The sequence below is a fragment of the Hesperophylax consimilis genome, chromosome 7, assembly GCF_061612785.1.
Source record: "Hesperophylax consimilis isolate HC1 chromosome 7, BYU_Hcon_1.0, whole genome shotgun sequence".
NCBI classification, from domain to species: Eukaryota; Metazoa; Arthropoda; class Insecta; order Trichoptera; family Limnephilidae; genus Hesperophylax; species Hesperophylax consimilis.
Window position 1 is genome coordinate 4,561,212 of NC_142842.1, and position 25,162 is coordinate 4,586,373.

At 35.5% G+C, this 25,162-nt stretch overlaps 1 protein-coding gene across 1 annotated transcript in view; it reads left to right on the top strand.

Annotated features, from left to right (window-relative positions):
• Positions 1-25,162, top strand: part of Tre1 (Trapped in endoderm 1) — a 94,004-nt gene that overhangs the window by 60,309 nt on the left and 8,533 nt on the right. Inside the window, exon 3 of the mRNA XM_089633647.1 lies at positions 10,807-11,053. Coding sequence (XP_089489773.1) covers positions 10,807-11,053 — 247 coding nt within the window. The remainder of the gene's footprint in view (positions 1-10,806; positions 11,054-25,162) is intronic.

Genomic DNA, 25,162 nt, shown 5'->3' on the forward strand with positions numbered 1-25,162 from the left:
ACGTCATCATTCTTGTTCGAACTAGCGTCGAGCTACGGTCGAGTTCGTTTTACGAAATAACGCGGCAAAATGGTCGGTTGCGCTATGAAAACTTGTAAAAATAGAAGTGAAAAAGAGAATAAACCCAATTTTCGTATTACATTCCATAGGTAAGCATTATTTTAATTTGTTTTAAGCTTATCACATCGTATAATATAGATCAGTTTTAGAAACATATACTATCACGCGATGGACGCGAACAACAAAGCCGTGTCCACAAGAATCAGGGATGTGCCTTCGCCTTTTGCGCTTTGATAAAATATGTATATATATATATATATATTTTTTTTTTTTACTCGCCACGTTATGAACTAATTTGCGAAGTCCAAATTTGGCAAAGTAAATTTCTTCTGTTTGCAGAGTCGTAGTTAGTTTCAGAGTATTTAGTTAAGAGACTTTTACAAATGTTTCATAATTTACTTACCCCAGTAAACAACGATGAGCACACTTGAGAATCGCTACATTGTGATGTGATAGTATGTGTTTCTAAAACTGATCCATATAATACGGTGTGAATAAGCTTAAAATAAAGTAAAATAATGCTTACTTATGGAATGTAATACGACAATTGGGTTTATTCTCTTTTTCACATCTATTTTTACAAGTTTTCATATCACAAGTCAACATTTTGCCGTGTTATTTCGTAAAATGAACCGATGATGCCTCGACCATAGTTCGCACAAGAATGATGACGTCACGTTTTCAAATTTCACTTGAGGCCATACGCGAGCCCAGCCGGCTCCAATGGAACCGGTATGGGGAGTGGGGATAATACGCTTTTAATCACTTAGGGCAGGTCTACTAATATTCATATGTCTATGGTATTACGTTGTTTTCGATCATATTCAATTATTAACCTATCAACTGTGGGAGGGACTCCGGAGTCCTCCAAACTAAAATCGAAGATTTTTTTAAAATCAATTTTAACCCGTGTTTACAAAGGAACTGTATGAATAATACGGCCAGAATCGCTTGCGCTAAATATTTCTTTAGGAAATATTTTTTATTTGATAAACGCAGCTTCTTTGACGGCGTTGGAATATATTATCTTCCACTTTAGAACGTGCCGCAAACATCCTTTAAATTATTTTAAATTAGTAAATCGTGAAATAATTCAAATTAATCAAATAAAAATTTTATTTGCACGCTGGGTTTCGAACCCGAAACTTCCCGCTTGCTAGTTGAGAGCGTTACCCCTCGACTACGGAGACCTTCATATCTATGATTTGTAATTTTTCTCACGGACACGGGCGTCATCACAGTCAACAGATTAATACCTTCTTTCTATGTTGGTTCATCTTTAAAATATATTTTTATTCAGCTGTTATTATTTATCTAGCATCGATAATATAACTATTGTACATGTTGTTTTCTCTTAAACTGTGCTTTTATTTTTGTACATTATTTAAACCCCTGTAAGTTGTTTATTGGATGCTGTTCTCACAAATATACTTTAATTATTAACCCTTTTGTCTTTTTCTTTTGATTTCTTCCATTGTCCGTATATATTTATATATACATAATTTATATGTATAACTCGTATATTTTTTAATAATATTATGCATAGTCTTAGAATACTGTTATTATGTCGGTGTATATAATACTGTCTTACTAATTTCTTGCAGACATATTATGATGCTTAAATGTACCTAAAAAAATGTTTATGCAAATATTATACCCAAAAAATAAATAAAAAGCACCTTCATCGACAAAATACTCCCAAATAATACCCCACACCTGGCTATGTGGTGGTGAGAAGTACCTAGCTATGTAAATCTGGTCACTGAACACGCCTAAAGCCATTTCAAGTAGTTGGGGCGATACTGAGAGTATCTACAAAAACAAGGAGCAAATAATAATGTAAATGCTACGTATTATTGTGATGAAATAATGTTTGAAATAATTCGCGTAAATTAATTTTAATTAAAAGTGATAATTACATTATTTTATTATTAATAGGAAAAAAAGCGGTTGTGACAACCCTAGATCATTGTTCGAATGTGGCCGTTGCTTAGAGTAATAATATAGCCGTTGTCAAGTGTGCTTGTCGCTGTTTACTGGGGTAAGTAAATTATGAACATTCGTAAAAGGGTCTTAACTAAATACTCTGAAACTAACTACGACGCTGCAAACAGAAGAAATTTACTTTGCCGAATTTGGACTTCGCAAATTTGTTCATAACGTGGCGAGTAATTTGCGCTCCCATGTAAAAATGTCTATTCATTCAAAGCAGATTTTACTTTTAAGAAGTAAATGGTGATATTATAATGCGAGATGCCTATTTACTGTCAGATTGATTTATTGACGAATCACAGTCATCTTCACTCCCTTCGTTCTTCAACAGTTGATTTTACCCCTCGCCTTTATCTTCTCGTCTATTAATTCCTATGTCTGTGATTGAGAGTGTCCTGCTGGAGAAGTAAAAATATCTCCCCCATCCCGTGTCTCCAAATCTGGCCTGCCACACAGTAGGTGGGCAAAAGCATCCGCCGCCAAGACCTAGACAATCCCCATAAACCCGGGCACCCCTGATAAGTCACCAAACGTAGCGAACTGCTTAGAGTGACCTATGGCAGAGGTGTTTTCTAATTAATGGTTCCCAGGACGGCAGTAACCGTACTGTAATCTCAAATTATGATCAATTATATAACTAGCGCAAATCCGTGAAAAATTACGGATTGTTATAATTGTAGGATTTGTGAAGCTGAAAGTGTTTATAAAATTTATTTCTATATGGGAGGTATCCTATATACAACTAACAATCGCGGTAACTAGGATACCGTATTGCTATCCTGGGACGTGGTGTGACAGGTCAGGTGAGCGTAGTTTAGAAGAACTAAGCGCACAAAAAGACAGAAACGGATAGCGACCTTATTTTAGACTATTAATGACAAGTTGTTTAGGAGAATTTGAACAATTCATCAAATTTCATCGTTCATTTTCGGGTTCTGTTAATGTCCTATTCAAGTTCTGTTATTATATCATTATAGGCTAGTTGCTTGACAGAATTGAAATAATAACAGAACTTGAAAAATCTTTTACAGAACTTTGAAAATTAACTTTTAATTTGGAGAATTGTTCAAATTCTCTGAAACAACCCGTCCTTAGAGATTAGTCATTCAGATTTACATCGCCAAATTTTGACAGATTTATGTAGATCTGGAAAAGAAATACACATTTCAAATATAGAATTATTCACTAAGAAAATTATATTGGTACCTACCCTTTATGGCTTGTCTGATATGACTTATCCATATCAGTTCCCAATTTTGAAAATTAAAAGTTTATTGAATACTTTTACGAACTACGCAAGAATACAATTAGAAATCACGCATGCACCCGAGCAACTACAAACGGAATTACTATGATTAATTTTCTGTTGTTTGTGTTTGATCTTTTTCACAAATTCAGAATCTTTTGAATATTTATGACTATTAAATGTGTTTTTTATAGAATGATTCAAAGATAGTCATCATCGTTAACTGATTTCTTTGAACTGTTGATTGCTTAATTAAAGCATCATTAAATTGCGTCCTTGGTTAGGGGAGAATATAGAAGCCGGTAATAAATTTGATGTGTTGTGAATTAAAAAAAACTGTCGGCTTCGGATGAGTGAGAACTGCCAAGAATGAAATTTTCTGTTGATAAAAAAATTAATAATAAAATTAGGTGAAATAATTACTTTATTTTCTGTAACTTTATTATTTGTAAATAAATGTTTTAATATTTTTTTTAAATACAAATATTGAATTGAAAATAAGTTTGGTATAGAATGTGATTCTTAGTTGAATAAAAAAAATATTTTATACGCGGCCTTTTTCATATTAAACTTAAATTTAGATTTGAAGCCAAAATACTTGACAAAACTGAATAATTTTTTTGTTCAATCAAACGATGTGGTAATTAACTAGTACGAATATGTGTGCTACTTTATTTATCCGTGTTTCAAATTTTAAAATAAAGGCAATTAAAGAAAACGATTTTCCCGGTTTTAGAGACAACTTTGGTAATTATTTGTGTTTGAGTTTATGATAATTATCTAAAAAAATAATTTGCACTTCTTACTATGTAAGTATAATATAATTAACTTACTTAAGGCAAAGCTTAATGCCAAATCACTATTTTGATTAATCTTTATAACGAATTGGTGTACATTATGAATACCAAAAAATATGCTTTAGATAAATTGAAGGTTTTCCTATCGTTTCGCTTGAGTAGAATACAAATAAAAAATAAATTACTCAATAAAAAATATAAATGTAAACTACTAAAAGATATTTATTTCAATAGAAATGTATGAACGAGTAAAAAAAACAACTTTAAAACAATACAGTATTATAGCTAAGATTATCTGTAACAGTTTCACTTGATTAACTTTTTTGTTTTCTTATAAAATTATTTACAAAATAAATAAAAACCAGTTTTGTGCTTGAAATCGAAAGTTTCTAGACTCCGCTTGCCAAGCGATTTTAATGCCTTTTACCTAAAATATAAGGTTTACCAAGAATATACACATTTTTGGCTTGTTAAATATATTGAGCTTAGGTAATTTTAACAGCCCCATTTTTGTGGAATATCAATTTAAGGACGCTGAATATTGTATTTGTAGTAAATAAATCATCATCTGATGCTGCACAAACTCTCGAAAGTGTGAATTCTGGCGTCATGAAATTTGCCCGGCCTAATTTGTCTAAAACAATTGCGTGGACCTAGAAATTCATCTATCTCGAATTTCTAGGTTAACGCAATTTAGCAACTTAGCGATGTCATTTCCATCGTACGCTAGCGACTTGTATTTCTTCATGGTCTGCTGAGTTTAGAAGTATCCCTTGAAATAGTAAAAAAAATTAGGCGAGACAGCATATTTTTTGCTAGGTGTTAAAAGCTACTGAAAAGCAAAAATGTTTGGTTTTGGTTCAACGCCACGCATTAATAATAATAATAATAATAATGACTTGGATGACTTGTATAGCGCCGTTTTTGTGCAAAATCACCTCAAGGGCGCTGTACAAACTTATAATACATTTCTACAGTGATCTATGTTATTACTTAACTATTTATGGAGAAAATATACAGTACAATACTTACCTGGTAGGTCACTTGAGATTAACACTCAATTAACATTATCTAATTGTTTATTGGCGAAATTTAGATACAGGATTTAGGAATTAATTGAAAAATTGAATATAACTGGACTTTCTCTTAGGAATGGTATATTTAATTTAAGGGTACTACAGCTTTATAGACCGTTTTGATTTTAATGCGTTATTTTTAGATAAACATCCACAAAATACTATGGACGTTGAACAGACTAACATTATTATTTTTTTGACACAAGAACTAAATATTGCTTTGTCCTTCATCCATTATTTTATTTCATCCATTACATTATTTTAACTTAGCAATGTTCCAGGCGAAAGACTCAATGCCATTGGGCAAAAAGGATGTGGAATAAACCAATACGAAATAAAACAGCGAATTAGTATTATTTTGTTCTATGTACATCCGGATATGGAACAATCCAACAGAAAATATTGTTCTTTTTTGTGAACTTGGAGCAAAAAACTTTTAAAAAATCTCAGATTCAATTTTTTTACTCGATATGTAATAAAGCGATACTGAACAACAGGTTTATATGACAATGTCTATTTTGTTAAAAATGTTCTCTAAAATAAACCAATATTCACAATACACGAAAAATCTTTTCATTAAATAATGTATTTCAAGTTATAATCAAGTGTTATACATACTTTCTTCCTAATACAATTATGAATAAAGATGTTTTAATCAATTAATTACTGAGTTTGTTATTCACGTGTGTCATGTTTCCGACTTCGCTTGCCAAGCGATTTTAATGCCTTTTACCAAAAATATAAGGTTTACCAAGAATATTGACATCGCGTTTGGGTCCCACTTAGGCGTAGTGTGTTCAACTCCTCGGCTGGCTAAGTCCTCCATCACAACACAAGCAATATTTTCAGCTTACTGTGGTGGTAGTAGGAGATTTTCAAATATTGTCAGGTTATTCGTAACCCGGGCATGTTTGTCTTTCTTTAAAAAAAAAAAAAGATACGCATTGTTGGCTTGTAGCTTACTCTTAAGAGGCTCTTAATTTGAGGGCGCTGATTATAGTATTTGTAGCAAATAAATCATCATCTGATTCTGCACGTCATGGCGTCATGAAATTTGCCCGGTCTTATCTATCTAAAACAATTGCGTGGACCTAGAAATTCGCGTGTCTCGAATTTCTAGGTTAACGTAATTATTTTAACTTAGCAATGTCATTTCCATCATAAGCTAGCGACTTGTATTTCTTCATGGTCTGCTGAGTTTAGAAATATCCCTTGAATAGTAAAAAAAAATAGACGAGACACCATATTTTTTGCTAGGTGTTAAAAGCTACTGAAAAGCAAATATGTTTGGTTTTGGTTCAACGCCATTTGCTGTGGCTAAGTCTCTCTAAAGCAATAGCGCAATAGTAAGTCCAACAGATGGCGCTATTAAAAAAACACATTTTTACCTGCCACATGCAAAATCATTTTTTTACCTGTCAAGTTTAGTGGTTCCATATTTCATCAAAATGAAAATTAAACACACCTTTAAAAAGTGATATAGAGTCATTAAAAGTGATAAAACAAAATAATAATTTAATAGTTACCTATTTAACCTAGTTTTTGTTTCATCACTTTTCATGACTTTATGTCACTTTTTGGAGGTGTGTTGAATTGCCATTTTGATGACATACCTGGTCACCCTGTTTAATATAAAAACACACCCATGAAAAACTTTCGGAGATTTAAGATTTTGAACAAATGAACGTTTACCTTTGTTATTTATATATAATAAATAACAATAATATTATAGTAAGATAGACAGATATAATACTTTTTGTCTGCATTTTTTAATTCAGATTTAAATCTACCTACTTTAACTTTAAACTCAAATACCTTAAGTAGATGAACCTAAATAGACCGTATATAGGTTCTATTTAGTTGGTATTTTACAATAAGAGCTTAAGCAACATTTTCAAAATTAGCTCTGATTCGCGTTGGTTCTAATAATGAACTCTCCGTCATTATGGAAACAATATTGCACGCACCAACTGCACTCCATTTAAACTGTACAGTGTTATTACTGTCACATGTAACTCTTGAAATACTTAGCTGTACTTATTTAAATACAATTAGCCAACGCAAATGATTCTCCGTTGGTCATCGTCATAAATAAAACACGTGAAGCACAGATGCTGCGACGAGATGAACAAAAGTTAATTATGCGGTACCAATGATGAAATACATGAGAATATATATTTTTTTATTTATTTGAAAGGAGAGTACGCGGAAATGAAATAAGAGAAAAAACTACAAACCAGATTGCAAATAATAAACAAAAAAATATTTTTCTAAAATTCTAGCCCATGACAAGGATGTTGTCAGGCTGTGTAAACAATATGGAGTTACGCAAGGACCTTATGTTGGACCTTTTTTGTTTGTTTGTTATTTCGGTACATTTATATTTAATCGCGTATGGTCAAAAGTTCTAATGTTTACTGTCTGCAAGTCAGATGGATTCACATTTTAGAGCAGTCTTTGGCTCTCAACCGATCGGGTATTAAAAGACCTGGGATTTGATGAAGGCATGTCATTTAAAAAAATGATTTTTGGTGGGTACATTATTTTCTAGAATTTAAAATAGATATTTGTGCCTCTCTCCAGATTAGAAAGTACTCTTACCTTGGTGGGAGACAATAGTTTTAGCTATGTTTAGTGACAATATCCTAATCGCCAGGTGCTTCCTGGTACAGCGCTATCCATAATTTGCCCGACCTTATCTATCCAAAACAATTGCGTGGACCTATAAATTCATCTGTCTCGAATTTATAGGTTAACGCAAGTATTTTAACTTAGCAATGTCATTTATAATATACATGTACAAGCTGTTGAAAGAATACAAAACAAATTCTTACGTTTTATAAATTTTAAAATGGGTATTCCAGCAATTATGTTGAACTACAACACTCTGTTAAATTATATGAATATGCTCAAATTTTCAGATAGAAGAATTTTCACTGACTTATTTCTATATAAAATTCTAAATGATTTAGTTGATATTCCGGTATTGCTAGAATTGATAAGCTTTCGGATTCCACAACGTAATACTCGAAGTCAGGATTTATTTCAGTGCAGAAATTCTGGGACTAACTACCATATGTATTCCTCTTTGCCCAGAATACTAATGGAGGGAAACAATTCTACCAAGTCAGTGGACATCTTCAATTTATGTTAAAACAAATATAAAATGTTGTTAATGAAGCAATTCAGTTATGTACAATAAATAATGTATATTTCGTAATATTCTCATGTAAAACCCCCGAAAAAGGGCGTTAATAAATAAATAAATAAACCTATGTTTCGGCTTACCAACACCTCCGTCGTCCTGCAAGTTCATTATAGAACAACTAATTATTGTCGGTTAAACATGTGTTTTTATTTGTGTAATTGGCTCCTGCGTCACTATTTGATAGGTATATTTTTATGACAGTGACTCTGCTCGCTTTTGGTAATTTGTTGGAAGTTGACATCCTAATTAATCTTAATTTGGAGGTTCTGATTATATACCTAGCCACGACCTCCAGCTCTACACAATTTCAATTGTAGAAACATAATATTATGTACTGTTTTTATTATACAAATTTTGGGTTTTGCTGGCAATTATGATAAGTTGTTAGTGGTATATTATGATCCAGCCACTGGGACTTACTCTCTCTGGACGACCTCTCTTTCTGTTACTGTTCCGTTTATTACCAAGAGGGAAAGGTTACAACTTATAACTACTGAGCTATCAGCGTTTCCTCTTTATGTATTTTATTATGGCATTTGCACAATGAAACGATATCTGCGTAAACTTCGGCGATTTTCTTTTATATATTTTTTTTCATTTGAGTTGATCTCGACATAGAATAGAGTAAGTATGGAAATATTTGTTTCATAAAATTGATTTCTCTGTATATATGCATTCTCTACTTATCTGTATATTACCACACCCAAATATATTATGATTCCACCAAAGAATAAAGAAGAACATCGAAACTCAACTTCATACTTTCAAAACATAAATAATAACTCTATGGATCCTACATCTGCAATACATTTCAATCACAACACCCATACATTCTACACTTTAACCCCTGATCTCCTTTCACACATCTCTCACATTCCTCAATTGTCTGAATTCATTAAAAATATAATACTTATTAATGATTAATTTATTATTTGTCACATAAAATATGAACTAAATCGGAATTGTATAATTTACTAACTATTTTTATGCATATTATAAATACATCTCTACATTCCTACATCTCTACATCTCTACATCTCTACATCCCTACATCTCTACATCCCTACATCTCTACATCCCTACATCTCTACATCCCCACATCTCTACATCCCTACATCTCTACATCCCTACATCTCTACATTCCAATATCTCTACATCTCTACATCCCTACATCCCTACATCCCTACATCCCTACATCTCTACATCGCTACATCAGAGTTCATGGCGGTTGAAATAACATTAAAAAATGTATCCAATGTAACTTTTCTTTAAAATAGAATAAAAAAATTGAAATACTTTATTTAAGAAAAACGTCTACACCTAAAGAAACCTTTTGGTCAGCTATTGCCTCTGGAAAATCAGAACGACCATAAAAAAGCAGTCACTACTTTACGTCCTAACCACTATTCAGGGACACTTGGTTTCAGGCTTGTACGTACACCCCCTTTATTTCTTCTTTTCTTTTTATGGGGAACATAAGAATGAACTTCCTGTATTCCCCATTAAACCATAAAGCCCATCAAACTTCGCCCTTCGCGTCCAAAGATATACGCTAATGGATTAGGGACTGTCGGCCATTAAGTATTTAAGTCGTCAATTTAACCACTTCGGATATATAGAAGTGATATAGAAAAGGATGATCTGTTTTAGCTCCCGCGTCTCTTTTTAATTGCCTATTTTTATATCTTCCATCAGAATAGGAAGTACACTTGTTGCCTCATCCGCCCTACTCTGTGATGTTACTCGTACCTAGATGTCTGTAGATCTAGTATTTTGTTTCTCTAAGTATTTTGATAAACAATCGTTGACTTGTATTGCGGGAGTTTATTATACGAAAGTCGAATAAGTGTACAAGTACGTATAACTAATAGCTACTTGCTATTATCCGGTTGACCCGAGTTTGACCAGTAATATGGAGTATTGTTTTTTTTTTAAGCTATATGAATTTCTACGCCATCATCACCGTCATCCTTTTGTTGTGTGTGTCTGCTGTTCTTATCACTCAACCTGTTATATGTGAGAATGTGAGTATATCATAGTTACGATGACTTCTTTCATAGGAAAACTGATCACCACCGTGGCGCTTCTGACGTGCCCCAAGTTGCGCGGCTACGTCACTACTTATCGCTGTAATTGTCCGATCTTTTGTTCTGCTCACTCAACCCTAATCAATGACTTATAGCAGGTTGTGTCTCTAGGAAACATGATCCCCACCCTCATTATTATCATTTCACCCGATCGCTGTAGTACTCGTCGGACCTTTTGTTCTGCTCACTCAACCTGAATCAATAACTTAAAGCAGGTTGTCTGACGTGCCCCAAGTTGCGTGTTCATGCTACTACTTGATCCATCGCAGCAGTACTTGTTGGACCTTTAGTTCTGCTCACTTAACCTGAATCAGTGACTTATAGTATTTTGTGTCTCCAGGAAATCTGATCACCACCGTGGCGCTGTTGACATGTCCCAAGTTGCGCGGCCACGCTACTACCACCTTCATCCTGTCGCTGTGCATGTCGGACCTGCTGTTCTGCTCGCTCAACCTTCCTCTGACCGCCTCACGCTACCTGCACGAGAGCTGGGAGTTCGGGGACGCGCTGTGCCAGCTGTTCCCCGTCATCTTCTATGGAAATGTGGCCGTGTCGCTGCTATCCATGGTGGCCATTACCCTCAACAGGTGATAATTCATACTACTATCATTTACTGTATTTTTCTTCTATTTTCTCGGAAATAGTCCCGCGGCCAAAGAGCTCTCTTGTAATCTCTCTTTCTGATGCAACATACAACAGAGCTATTAGCTGAAGTTACGTTCTACAGGCCTGGGCGCGCAACAACTGAATTACGAAGTCATTACTGTCGCTCAGTAAACTTCACTTTTTAAAAAAGGTTTTATCGCTCTGTTTATTTAATGTGTTTGCGGTAAAATAACACAGAAAATAGCAGTAAGAAAAACAATGGCAACAATTTGCAAATTGTCGTTGCTCGATGGCACTGACTTGATCACATGACACATGTCGTGTGCGCCTGCTTTGCGTTCTGCCGTAGTTACGACATGATACTAAAACACGAACCGATACTAAACTAAACATTCATATTACTTCGCCCAATGGAGACAGTCTGCTTTGCTGTATACAGTAAACATAATCTACCATCAGCATTCAGAACGTTATTTCCAGAAAAGTGAAATTAATTCATACACATCGAGTACCTACCTTATCCCCAATTTCGCCATCATCATTTTGCAATTAAATTGAATGAACTGATTATGTATCAAATGCTCGAAATATTTTATTTTTAAATATTGTTACACACGTGTAATTTCACCCCATTGATCTTTATTGGAAATTATTCGGGAAATTAGGGTTTTCCGTCTGCCGCAGAGTTGAACATCGCCCGAAATGAGATTTTCTTTGAATCAATAAATTTGAATGTGCCAATCTAATGTGTCATACTAACCTCAACTACCTCCATGCGCATCCATTTAGTAAAACATATTTCGCGCTTCCGCGACTACACTGCCATAAGTCGAAATACTGGTGAGTCAAACTGACATAATGAAGTTTGTTAAATATTGTACTCCATACTTTTTAATTTCCAGTTCAATTCCACTTATAATATTAAAACACAAGGACGCTTCGGTCACAAGCTGTTTATCCTGTTTATTGTAGATGTTGTATAGTGTTGTAAACATAAATAAACCACTCACGTTGTAGAGTTTTTAAATTTGAAGAGAAAAAATGCTTCAGAAAATAAAAGAACACAGATTATCATGGAAAAACAGGAATCTACTAAATTGACAAACATTTCAAACCCTCGCTTGCATACGAGTACATACAGGGTGTATCGGCAAGTACCCGACAAACTTTAACCAGCTATTCCTCAGCACATTTGTAAAAAATGTTATGGGCGCTTTGCTGTCCGGTAACATTTTTTTCCCATTAAAAAACAAAAAATAAATAAAAAATCCACACTCCGTCACTGTCATTTGCATTGTTTTTCGTGTTCAACAGCTGTTATTAGCAAGTGTGTCAAAAAGTGTCCTCGCTCTTTCGTACACACTAAATAATAATAGTTAAAAATGAGACGAATGGTGCCGTGCCATTTCGTTGTGATTGTAAAAGCGCGCCAACGTAGGTACGTACGTACATTATTCAACGAAACAAATCAAAAAATAATCGAACAAAATATTGCCAGACGGGTTTTCAAACTTTGACAAAGGATAAAACATTGTTGACATGTGGTGAAAATATGAATAGTAAATTAAATTTTTTATTAAAAAAAATGTTACCGGACAGCTAAGTGCCCATAACATTTTTTACTCCAAATGTGCTAAGGAATAGGTGGTTAAAGTTTGTCGGGTACGTGCCGATACACCCTGTATAGATTGCAAGAAGTTAGTAATAGATACGCATATGTGGTGGATCTATTTAACTGCACGGAATGTAGGTACAAGAAGGCTATACTATCATAGCTTTTCAATCAATAGTAATTTAAACTATGTCTACTTATAATTTGTGCAGGTACTTGTATCTAATTTGTTGTTTGTGGTATATTTATGCCGTTGAAATTAAATAAATGTCTTCAACACTATTGGCTCCTAGCCATTCAGATCTGGTCAATCCATTTCAAGCAACGCTTTATTTCTGAATGGTGGTTTTACATCAGGGAGTTTATTTATTTATCACACTGAGAGTTTATTCTATACTATATATACTACATATTATTTTAAATTAATAAATTGTGAAATAACACACGTTATTCAAATAAAATTTACTTGCGCACGCCGGGATTTGAACCCGTGACCTTCGGATTTCTAGTCTTGCTAGTCTCACCCCTCGACCACTTAGGCCGTCAAGATTTTGATTTTATACTTCAACATTTTTCAAAATATTTCTCAAAATACTTATAAATGAATTTGAAATGACAGTCTAGTTTGCGGCAGTACGTCTTGCTATCGCATAATGCGCAAAGAGGCCCCATGTGCGTCGTTAAACATCTAAGTGCCCAGTCTAACCATTACGAGAGTTGAAACAGTAATACCATTGTGTTAGGATTTATTATTAGACGGTGCCTATCGATTTTATTAATCGCTTTCAGCGGAGTTGGCTAATTAATTGTTACGCGTCGAAGACTCGCGCTGTGACTAAATAAAAAAAAACCATTTGATTAGAAGATTAGAACTCGGATTGTAAAACTAATCCAGTTTATTGCATTTTGAAATCGAAAATCATTTTTAATAATACGACAAAACTCGTTGGAGCGAAACTTACAGGGTCTTAAAAAAACTTTTATGTTAATAAAATACTCAATACGTGAAATATGTAGAATCAATATTGCGCAGGTTGTTATAACTCTCTGTTCGAAAATTGGAACCGAAATATTGTGACGTTATATAATTGCCTAACTGTATCCACCAATGAAAAACTCCGAAAGTCTATGGAATAAACTCTCAGAGTTTTTCATTGGTGTATGGTACTGTCTATAAATTGTCATATCTATGGTTTTTTAAGACCAATTGGTTTCATACAAAAAGCCCTAAGATATCGATGTAGTAAGTGGTTTATTTATGATATGGCGTCTTATCTTATTTTTGACAGTTTTTGACAAAGGTAGTTGCGAGCTGAAAAAACTTTGCTTTCATCGTTGGAGTTTTTCTTTCTTGAGCAAACGGATTTCTGATAGCCTTATACTTATCTATATTATTAATTTCTATGCTTTTCAAATATGCATAATAATATAAAAAGTAAACTAATACTTTTCTTCAAATTTTACAGAAATAAACGTTATTGGTTGGTACTTTTGTAGTTGAAAATACCACGGTAAAATTGTCGAATCCACAATTTTTTAACAAATAACACTTGATTTCTATTTAATTACTACAAGAAACAACTATTTATATCGGGGGAGATGGTAAAAGAACTAAAAGATGCATTATAGTTCCAATTTTTCTCAATCAAAGTAAAATATTTCATTGACAACTTCGACCATCATGACGTTTGTTGAAGTTTTGAAGGTTAGGAAATACGCATAAATTATAAAAAAGAACCCAAACTAAGAACCTAATTACATGCATGATATTCTATCTCCCACGACTTGTTAGTAAGTAAGTTGAAATCAAGTGTTTTATAAAAATGCAGCTAACAGATTACGCTATACGCATCACAATCCCAATGGGAATGTATGGCGAGCGATATGCTGAAATAGGCCAAGCCACGAGACTAGCGTGGTCTGAATTCAGCAACATTACCGATATTTTTTAATATCCATTTTTAGTGTGGAAAAAACAACTTAAAGAAGGTACTTTTTTCCATTGGTGCCTACTGCCTACAGGACTGTAAATTGAATTACATTAACTCTATTAAATGTTTTCAATTAGGTTCGTTTTACATTATTATCGAAGCATATTGTTTTGTAATAAAGTTTTTAATTTATAAATCGTCAGCCCAATCAAGTATCGAAATAATAATATAACTATTTGTACATCATCTGATAGTGGCGCCATTTCTATAACAGGCAAAGAATATTATCTCTGTTCAGTGAACCTATTAAATATTATCGGCAATTATTACCCATTCGCAATTATAATTACAATGAAATGTAACGATAGTTCCATTCTTTATATATTTATGATAAATCTAAATAAAGAACATATTAATGAATTTATTAAAAAAATATATTTCCGCGAATCTATCTTGTCATTTCCTGTGGATGTTTTAAAAAAATATTATAATAATTTAATTCCGTATTTCATTATGAGTAGGTACTTTGATTAGTACAGTAGTACCTACCTACTATTTTTAAGACCGTTGGGATTGTGAGGAAGTACTTATTGTGGTTTTGGCAAATATTCAGCTTCGCTCTTGTGATAAAACACCATTCATAATAGAAAAGTTGCTTGAAATTGCTTTAGCATTGTTCAGTGAACAGATTAGAATAGTCAGGTACTTCCCAACCTTTCTCTACTTATCTCATCATAAACATAATATATATCAATAACTGGTGATGCCATGCCATTGTAGCTATCTAACAATCCATCACACCGTTTCCCAGAGGTGAGACTCTTTTTTTACTATAATACATCTATTTTTAATCTATTATACATAATATATTGAAAATAATGTATTATACACAATGTTTGACAGAAATAACTATTGAATTGTCATTTTTCGCTGATGAGTATTTAAAAAAGAGCTAGATTGTCTGAAAAACGAGCTAAGAAGCTAAACCATTTTTTTGGAGCTGAACGCCTCTAAAGAAGCTGAGTTGGCAACACTGGACTTAATTTTTAAATTATGAATTAATACTATGTCAATTATTACTATAATTGCTCAGGCGCCAGAGGTGACAGCCGACTTAGAAAAATAAGGGTTTTTAGTAATTAATTTTCCACTAGCCGAGAGCCAACATCCGGGCCATGATTGGTTTAGACTTCCTTCAACAGATGTCGCCTAGTTAATTGATGATTCCATTAAAACTATTAAGGACGCATTAAAAATGATTAGGTACACACAGTGTGACGAAATGCGTGCCGAGCTTTTGGGACAATTATTAGGATCACTTCGTTTCAATTAATACCGAATTAAGTTTTAATTCGGTGACTTTGTCGATAATAACGTTTTAATTTAGCATGGATCCCTATTAAATTTGTTCAAAGACGCCGGGAACATTAAAAATATCATGTATTTTCAATATTCTTCCTAGTGTAGTGTATTTAAAGAAAATTTTGTTTGTCTGAGGATTAATCCTTTCTCATCAGGGACTGGAATCAACCGCGCCAACAACTGCTCCAAATCCTGATTGGTTATGACCGACATTTATTTCGTATATTAAGGCACACACACTACTAATAACAGGCGTTTGATCGAGGCTGACATTTTAATTAATTCCGATGAATTCGTAACGATATTATATATTTTTTTAGAGCAATCCCCACGAATATAATAAGTTATTTATATTTAAGGTCAATAAAATAGAACCTCACCTTTAAAATATTTTATGTAAAACAGTTTGAATAATTTATAAAACGTTTTTCGACTATAAAATTAGCGGTAAGCACCACATTTTATTTTTCTAGGCGATGAATTATTAACTTCCCGAGGTATTCCTATAGCATATCTATGGTTCATCCTCTAGAAACATTTGATATTTTAGTAATACGTTCATCAAAAATAATTAAAATAAACCCCGCGGAAAGATAAATTTTCTAAGCTTCAGGGCAAAGTCGAGCATAGCATCCATTACTCCGCCGGGCCGCGCGCCGAATGTTGTTTTTACACGACTTCCTTTATTTTAGAGATTTGCCAGTGCAAATTCAACCGTAGGTCTGTCCAATACGCCAGGGTAGCGCGACATATATTTTTGTGCATGGCTTCTTCACTTACGTCGTTAAGATTCCGACTTCATTTTAGGCTATTGTCCCAGGTAATCCAATATCAGAGAAATGCGTATAAGTCTGCGTGTGTGTCCGCGATTGCCACCAAAAGTTGATAGAATACATCGACAACGTCGAGTTTCAGCTCTATCGGGTGATGGGAAGTGGGTTAATTTCCAATTCCAAGATTTGCACTCATTTATTCTCGAAGACAAATGTGAAATTCATATACAGGGTGTCCGGAAACTCGTAGTACAAGCGGGAAACTGGTGAATCTACATCACATTTGGAGTCGATTTTGTAGTATTTTTTTTTTTATTTGAGCTTTCGTTATCGAGTAAATCGAGTTTGAAGTTGATTTTTTTTATTTTTTTTTTTAATCAAATTCTTATAAATTATTACTGAAGATCAAAGTACCCAACTAATTAAAACTATTTGAAAGTAAAACAAATGAAGAAACTCGGATTTGAAGCATTATTTTGAAATCACCCTTCATTTAATCCGGTGTAATCATAAAATATTTCTGCTCTGCAGGGTTAAAACATCTGTTATTCAACCCTAAACACCAGAAAAAACTTTAACCCTAAAATAGCCGAAAAATATTTTTTTTTGTTTTTTTTTTTTTTGAAAATGCTCAAATCAAAAAACTTTATGTTTTTTTGGGTTCCCCATGTGGTGTAGATTCTCCAGTTTCCCGCTTGTACTACGAGTTTCCGGACACCGTGTATATGTATTTAAAGTGGGCCCTGCAACCCTTTATATTGCTATCAAATAACATTACTAACATTATCAAAGGTAAAGGGGCGTAACTTCAAAATACAGGGTTTTCCAATAAGAGGTGTTATTTTGATATTCAATTGTAAAAGATCAATGGTTTCGTTGCTTGTGTGGCACGTAGCGCCATCTTGTTGAAAGTAAACGTTGTCCAGATCAATACCATCCAATTCCGGCCATAACAAATCATTAATCATCTCTCGATAGCGCAATCCATTCACCGTAACTGTCGCTCCAGGCTCATTTTCGAAAAAGTAAGGTTCAATGACTCCGCCGGACCATAAACCGCACCAAACAGTCACACGTTGAGGATAGAGAGGCTTTTCAACAATAACTCTTGGGTTTTCCGAGCCCATGCGACAATTTTGCTTGTTGACGAAGCCACCGAGGTGGAAATGGGCCTCATCACTCAAGATGATTTGCATTTGATTCACTCAAGTGAATTTTAATAATTTCGATAATGCGTTGTTGAAGCGTGTATCGTTCCATTTTTATTAATGGCGTAGTTTCTACTTGTCAAATGTCAAAAAATGACAACTTCAAAAGTAACATCTACCGAAATAGCGGGCTATTCAAAATAACACCTCTTATTGAAAAACCCTGTAGCACTATAGTCTAAATGCGTATTTTTCGTATTCTTTTTGTGGATACCGTGTTCAGAAATTAGTTGTAATTTCTGAAATTATTTTTTTTTAATGTTCACTTAGAATTTTTACAGACATATTATTATAACAATTTTACTAAACCATTGATTTTAATTATGACATACTTCCCTTGAAAACTTTTATTAAAAAAATCTATTTTTTTTAAAATACGCGAGTTATAAGCGAGTTGAAATAGTAATTATATAAAATTACCTCGATAGAAAAAAATCGCAAAGTTCGCTCCCTAAATTATTTAAAAAAAAACATTTTTGTTATTTAATTCACAGGTGCTCTATTTTAAATACGTCTTATTTTGTTAAATATTTTAACAACAGTCACTTACGCCTATTAATTTAATCATTTTTTAATATTACCGCGCTCTTTCTATAATTCGTATTTACTCTCCCTTTCAAACCATTTTCAGTAATATTTTTCTTATTTTTGAACGCTTGTAATGGAAGGTTTTGCAAGTAAGCCGATGCGACGGTATGCAAGGTCGTAACTAACCTTCTTTTCACTACGAAAATGTGAAGATAATGTTAAATTCTTTTAATAAACATTACACTGTAAAACTGTTTCGATGTTTATAAATGTAAATAATAGACAACACAGTTGGGCCGAACATAAATAATTCTTACAACCCACACAATAAAACTACAATAATAATAATCCCACATAAATGTTTTATCATACTTTTATGGCTCAAGATATTTAGCTAGGACTATCATAGGTGTATCCATCCCCTAATGAAAATACACTATACGATGTAGTTCCCAATGATGTTAACACTTAACAAATTTATCGAGAAGTGTTTTGTGGGCGTGTCTGTGCTAGAAGTAAGCTCAATTTTATACTTCAACTAGTTTCTGTCTCACACCTTTTCTTAATTATTTGTTATTGACGTTCCGCGAACCGAAATTATTAAAATACATTTAATAGTTAATAGACAAAAACCTAAACTGGAAAGATCAAATCAACCAAACCGTCAAAAAATAAGAAAATTAATTTATATATTTTTGAAAATTGGAAATTTTCTCTCTTTGGAAATTCTAACATCGGTCTACCACGCTTTAGTACAATCAAATGTCCAATACGCTGTAATCAGCTGGGGAGCTGCATACAAAATAAATCTACTCCCTGTTGAAATTGTACAACGTCCACAGACATAGGATATGTCTATGACAACGTCTAATTATAAAAATAATATTGAAAAAACCAAGAGATTATCCAACACATCTAATTCTTGAAGAATTTAAATTTAATGATCTTGTCCAAAAAAACATAGGACGGGTTGTTTCGGAGAATCTGAACAATTCATCATATTTCAACGTTCATTTTCAAGTTCTGTGAAAGATTTTTTCAAGTTCTGTTTTTATTTCAGTTTTGTCAAGCAACAAGCCTACAATGATATAAAAACAAAACTTGAATAAGTCTTTCACAAAACCCGAAAATGAACGTTGAAATTTGATGAATCGTTCAAATTCTCCGAAACAACCCGTCCTTAATAACTCAAATAATAAAAGAAAAACAAAATCACAGCTTTTTAACTAAAAGTCGTACTCGTCAAAAACATATATTTCCAACACAAAAATGTGACACCTCCTTTGCTCAACATCATTACATATATCTAGGGAAAAAATACTTCAACAGACTACCCGAAAATATCAGAACAATAGAAAACGATTAACACCTACTAAAAGCAATTAAAGAGAAGTTCAATGTAAAAATACCAAAATGATGAAACTATATTTTTAATTAATTATAAATTTTAATATTCATAATTACAAACACTAAATATTCATAATTACAAACACTAAATATTCTTAATCTTGATACTCACCACTCTTCTAGACACAAGCGCCAGCTTCTATAGAAGAGGAACATTACAAAATCAAAAGCAGTGAAAACTAATTGTATGAATTATTTTAGTTAACTCAGTTTTATTATACTCTGTAATACTATTATACTGTAAATTGATTAATTATTTAATAAATACTAATTATTTAAATAAAAAAATAAATAAAAATCATTCTTAAAAATCATTGATCATGTGTTGACATTTTAAAAATGCATGTTCGAATATAAATTTGTATCTGTTATTGTCAACTATGCCATAGATAACATACAGAAGTCATCATATTTAATATTGCTCCAAATGGGTACCACGTACGGTAATTTTAAAGTAAATAATCTGCAGAATTATAAACTTAAAGATTATTTTTTATGAATCCTACAAATATGGGATAAACCATAGACATATGAATATTAGTAGACCTGCCCTAAGTGATTAAAAGCGTATTATTCCCCACTCCCCATACCGGTTCCATTGGAGCCGGCTGTGCTCGCGTATGGCCTCAAGTGAATTTAGAAAACGTGACGTCATCATTCTTGTGCGAACTATGGTCGAGGCATCATCGGTTCATTTTACGAAATAACACGGCAAAATGGTGGCTTGTGGTATGAAAACTTGTAAAAATAGATGTGAAAAAGAGAATAAAACCAATTGTCGTATTACATTCCATATATAAGCATTATTTTAAGCATATTCACATCGTATAATATGGATCAGTTGTAGAAACATATACTATCACATCGAGATACGCCTGGACGCGAAGCACAAAGCTGGTTGGTTGCTGGGAAGTAAATTATGAACATTTATAAAAGTAAACGAAATATTCGACTCTGAAAATAGAAGAAATTTATTTTGCCGAATTTGGACTTCGCAAATTTGTTCATAACGTGGCGAGTAATTTGCGCTCCCATGTAAAAATGTCTATTCATTCAAAAGCAGATTTTACTTTTAAGAACTAAATGGTGATATTAAAATGCGAGATGCCTATATACTGTCAGATTGATTTATTGACGAATCACAGTCAGCTTTACCCCCTTCGTTCTTCAACAGTTGATTTTACCCCTCATCTTTAATTTCTAGTCTATATATTCATATGTCTGTGGGATAAACGGTCAAATCTGTATTTGGTCACCCATTGTCATTTTTTTTTTTTTTTTTCTAGATTCTTATATTCCATGAAGTGGTGAATCATTTAAATTTACTGAATTTAAAGTTAGTGTTCTTTATACAAATAGAACGGCGTCATATGCGCCTCACAATTTTTACCTCATATGGGTTTATTCAAATATTACCTGGCTTTTATAGACTTAGAGGCCTTGTATTTTCTCGGTAGGGAAAAAATTTGTTACCTAAAAACCCTACTAAAATTGCATGTATCATCATCCAGCATCAGCACCAGCGGCGACCTACAGCGGCCATATACTACATACGTGTCTGTTTGTGTTGTGTTGGGAATGGGGAGGTAATTTTGGCTGCGCCCTTTTGTTGGAGTCCTTCCGCATTTGCCGTTGGGAGTAAGGAAAATCGCAGAAAACCTTACCCAGGAAGGAGCGGCCGAACGTCAACTTGAAACGTTTGCGGCCTTCAGTAACATCGGTATATGATGTCCTGCATTTTTGAGATGTGTGTGTGTGTGTCTGTTTTTATGTTAATATATACTTATGGGAAGATAGAAAATAAACATACATATACATACAAATTATAAAATATTATATAAATATATAAATAGATATATAAACATTATATATTTGGGAAGAAGGTCGGGAGTTTAGGAAATACCTACTGCTCGCTATTCGTCCGCGTCTAGTTCTGGTATGTGCCATATGTGGTCATGGTCCATGAGGATGTGTTTTGGTAGTCTATGTGTGTATCTGAATGTCAGGTCGCTCGGAGCATTGTGTTGTCCTATGTCTCGTATTAGTTGATTTTTACTAAGTGTGAGTGATTTGTAAAAGCGTTCAGTCAGTCTGTGTGTGAATTCGTATAGAGTTGGAATTTGTTCTCGTTCGTGTAATCTCTTCAAGTTTGTTCTGAGTCTCGTGTTGTATGTGATTTTAATGCAGAGATTTTGAAGTGTCTGTAGATTCTTGTGGTCTGAGTGTGAGATGCTGCTCCATACGGGAATCGCATACGAGAGTACTGGACGAATGAGCGAGTAGTAGACGAGGAGTTTGGTTTTGGGAAGTAGCGGACTCCGTCTATTGAAAATTGGCTTCATCATGCCGATCGCTTGTCGCGTGCGCGTGTGCATCTTCGCTTGGTGAGATTTCCAGTTGAGGCGGGAGTCCATGGTCAGGCCCAGATATGTCACTTCATCTTTCCATTCTATGCTGTGTCCTCCCATTTCGATGTTAAAGTCAGGTGTTCTGTTTACACGTTTTCTCGTGAACATGATGGCTTCAGTTTTCGCCTCGTTCAGTTTCAGGCGCCATTTTTCGTAGTATTCTACGAGCGCGTCGAGCGCCCTCTGTAGGTAAATAGCGGCCATATTCGCTTTCAGCGAGGAAACGTATAGTTTGACGTCATCTGCGTAGATAGACAGATTGCATCTCTCGTTTCGGGGGATGTCGAAGGTAAACAGAATGAAGAGAAATGGTCCAAGTAAACTTCCTTGCGGCACGCCTTTTGGAATCTCACGCATTGAAGATAGCACGTTCCTTATGAACACTCTGAACGATCTATTCTTTAGGTATTCCTGTATCAGTCTCGTTAGGTATATGGGCGTGTTAGTGCGGTGCAGTTTATGCACGAGCCCGTCTATCCATACGGTGTCGAATGCCTTCTCTAGGTCGATGAGCGCAGCGGCGGTGAAGCGATGTTCGTTAAATTTTCTTGCGATGTATTCCGCTACTCTGGTGAGTTGATGGGTCGTGGAGTGCCTCTTTCTGAAGCCGAACTGCTCGTCTGGCAACGTTTTGTTGTCGTCGTGGTGCGGTACAAGCCTGTTGAGTATAATTTGTTCAAATACCTTGCTCAGCGTAGATAATAGGCTAATCGGCCGGTAACTTGTCGGCTGCGTTCTATCTTTATTCGGCTTTGCGAAAGGCAGCACGGTCGCCGATTTCCAAATCTGGGGGAAATGCCCGGTCATGAGGCAGGCATTGAACAATTTTGTTGTGTAGATGATGGCTTTTTGAGGGAGATGTTTGAGTAAGATGTTGTGAATTTGATCGCTTCCCGGCGCCTTGTTTGTTCTCAATCGCCTGATTGTGACAGCAATCTCGCTTGGCGTAGCAAAGTGAATATCTTCAGCGTTTGTCTGCTCCGCTTCCCTCAAGTCTCGTAGAGAGTCAGCTACGATCCGGTCCGTAGCCGGGTCGGAAAGGCCGTCTGTAGCGGCGTAGGCTCTCTCGAATCCGTCGGCGAGTGTTTCAGCTTTTTCTTGTAGCGAAAGCGCCGTCCCGGGGCCGTTCAATTTCTGTAGCGGGGGGATTGTGAAGTCTTTATGTCGCAGCGCGCTTGCCATTTTCCATAGGGAATTATCCTTCGGCGTGAGTGATGCGACTTTTTTGTCCCAAAGTTCGCGCTTGAGTTCTGCGATTTCGGTCTTGATTTCCCTCTGCAGGCAGTTATACGCTGTCTTGAAATATTCGTCGCGTGTGCGGTGAAACATGCGTCGCAGGCGATTTTTCTCCTTGATGAGCGATAGAACGTACTCGGGAAGCTTGATCGTGTATGGGTGTATTTCTTTGAGAGGAATGTGTGTATCTTGTGCTGTTTGAAGAATCTCTGTGAGAGTGCTTGTAGCTGCGTCGATTTCTTGTGGCGTGCGCAGAGTTCCCGAAGTGAGATGAATTCGTTCGTTGACTTCTTTTTTGAATCCTTCCCAGTTCGCATCCTTGTAATTGCGCTGTTTTCTGGGGGTCCTTGAAGTTGTGCCGCCTATAGTAAAGCTCACGGGCAGGTGGTCCGAAGACAGTTCGTCTAATGTGCGCAGTGGAGATATTGTCTTAATATTTTTCTCGAGTACTATATCCAATGTACTCGGATATCTAGATAGTCGCGAGTAGTACGTAGGTCTGTCGGGCGCCATTATCGAATAGGTATTTGTCTGCATGTGTGTAAAGAGCGTATTTCCGTTCGCATTACCTCTGTAGTTATTCCAGTAGTTGTGTTTGGCGTTCAAATCGCCTCCCATCACAACAATTGGTCCCAGATTGAGCAATTTATTGAGATCTTCTCTCACTAGGTTACTTTGGGTGCAGTATACGGAGATGATGGTATGCGCTCTACCCTCTATGGTGACTTCGATAATCGTGGCTTCAGCGTGCTTCAACTTCGGAGTAGGTATTCTTGTGGACGTCATAGATTGCCGAACGAATATTGCGGTTCCTCCGCCTGATCTTCCTTGTCGATCGTCACGATAAATCTCGAAACCTTGCACTCTCAGCGGTACGCTTGGATTCAAGTGAGATTCTGATAGGAGAATAATGTCGGTGTGTAATTCGTTTGCCAAAGCGAGCAGTTCGTCTGTCTTGTTGCGCACGCTAAATGCGTTCCATACGAGGACTTTCACCGTCTCGGTATTAGGCATCGAGGGTGTCTAGGAGCTCAATCAGGATGACGAGCTTGTCTGCTCTTGTTGCGCAGCGGGCGAGCTGTGATCGCATCCTCAGGAGGCCTTGGAGCAGGGCCATCAGGTCCAGGTTGTCATCTGAAGAGGTGGGCGCGCGCACGGGCTCCTGCTGTGGGCGTGGCTGTGGGGGCGGCGCGGTCTCGCGCAGCTCTTGGGCGGGGGCGGTGCCTCCGGCTACGTTGGCCCATGTGCGTCCATCCGTCCTCGGCTGAGGAGGTGGCCTGCTCGGGTTCTGTTCTGCCGGCGGTCGTTGGGCCCTTCTGGCAGGTCGCTGCTGTATTGAGGCGACGTATGCTACCCGCTTGGGGCAGCCTCTGTAGTTGGCGGGATGCGGGCCTGAGCAGTTGCAGCATGCGGCGGGCTCATCTCTTGTCTTCTTGGGGCATTCTGCCGAAGCATGCTCCAGTAAGCATTTTACGCACCTTGCTGTGTGCGAGCAGTTTCGGGACCTATGCCCGAAGTCTTGGCACCTGTAGCACTGGGTGCCGTGCTGTAAATGGTTGCTCCTGTGCTTCTGGAGGCGAATGCGGCAGTGGCACAGATATTTGACGGCCGCACGCAGCTGTCCC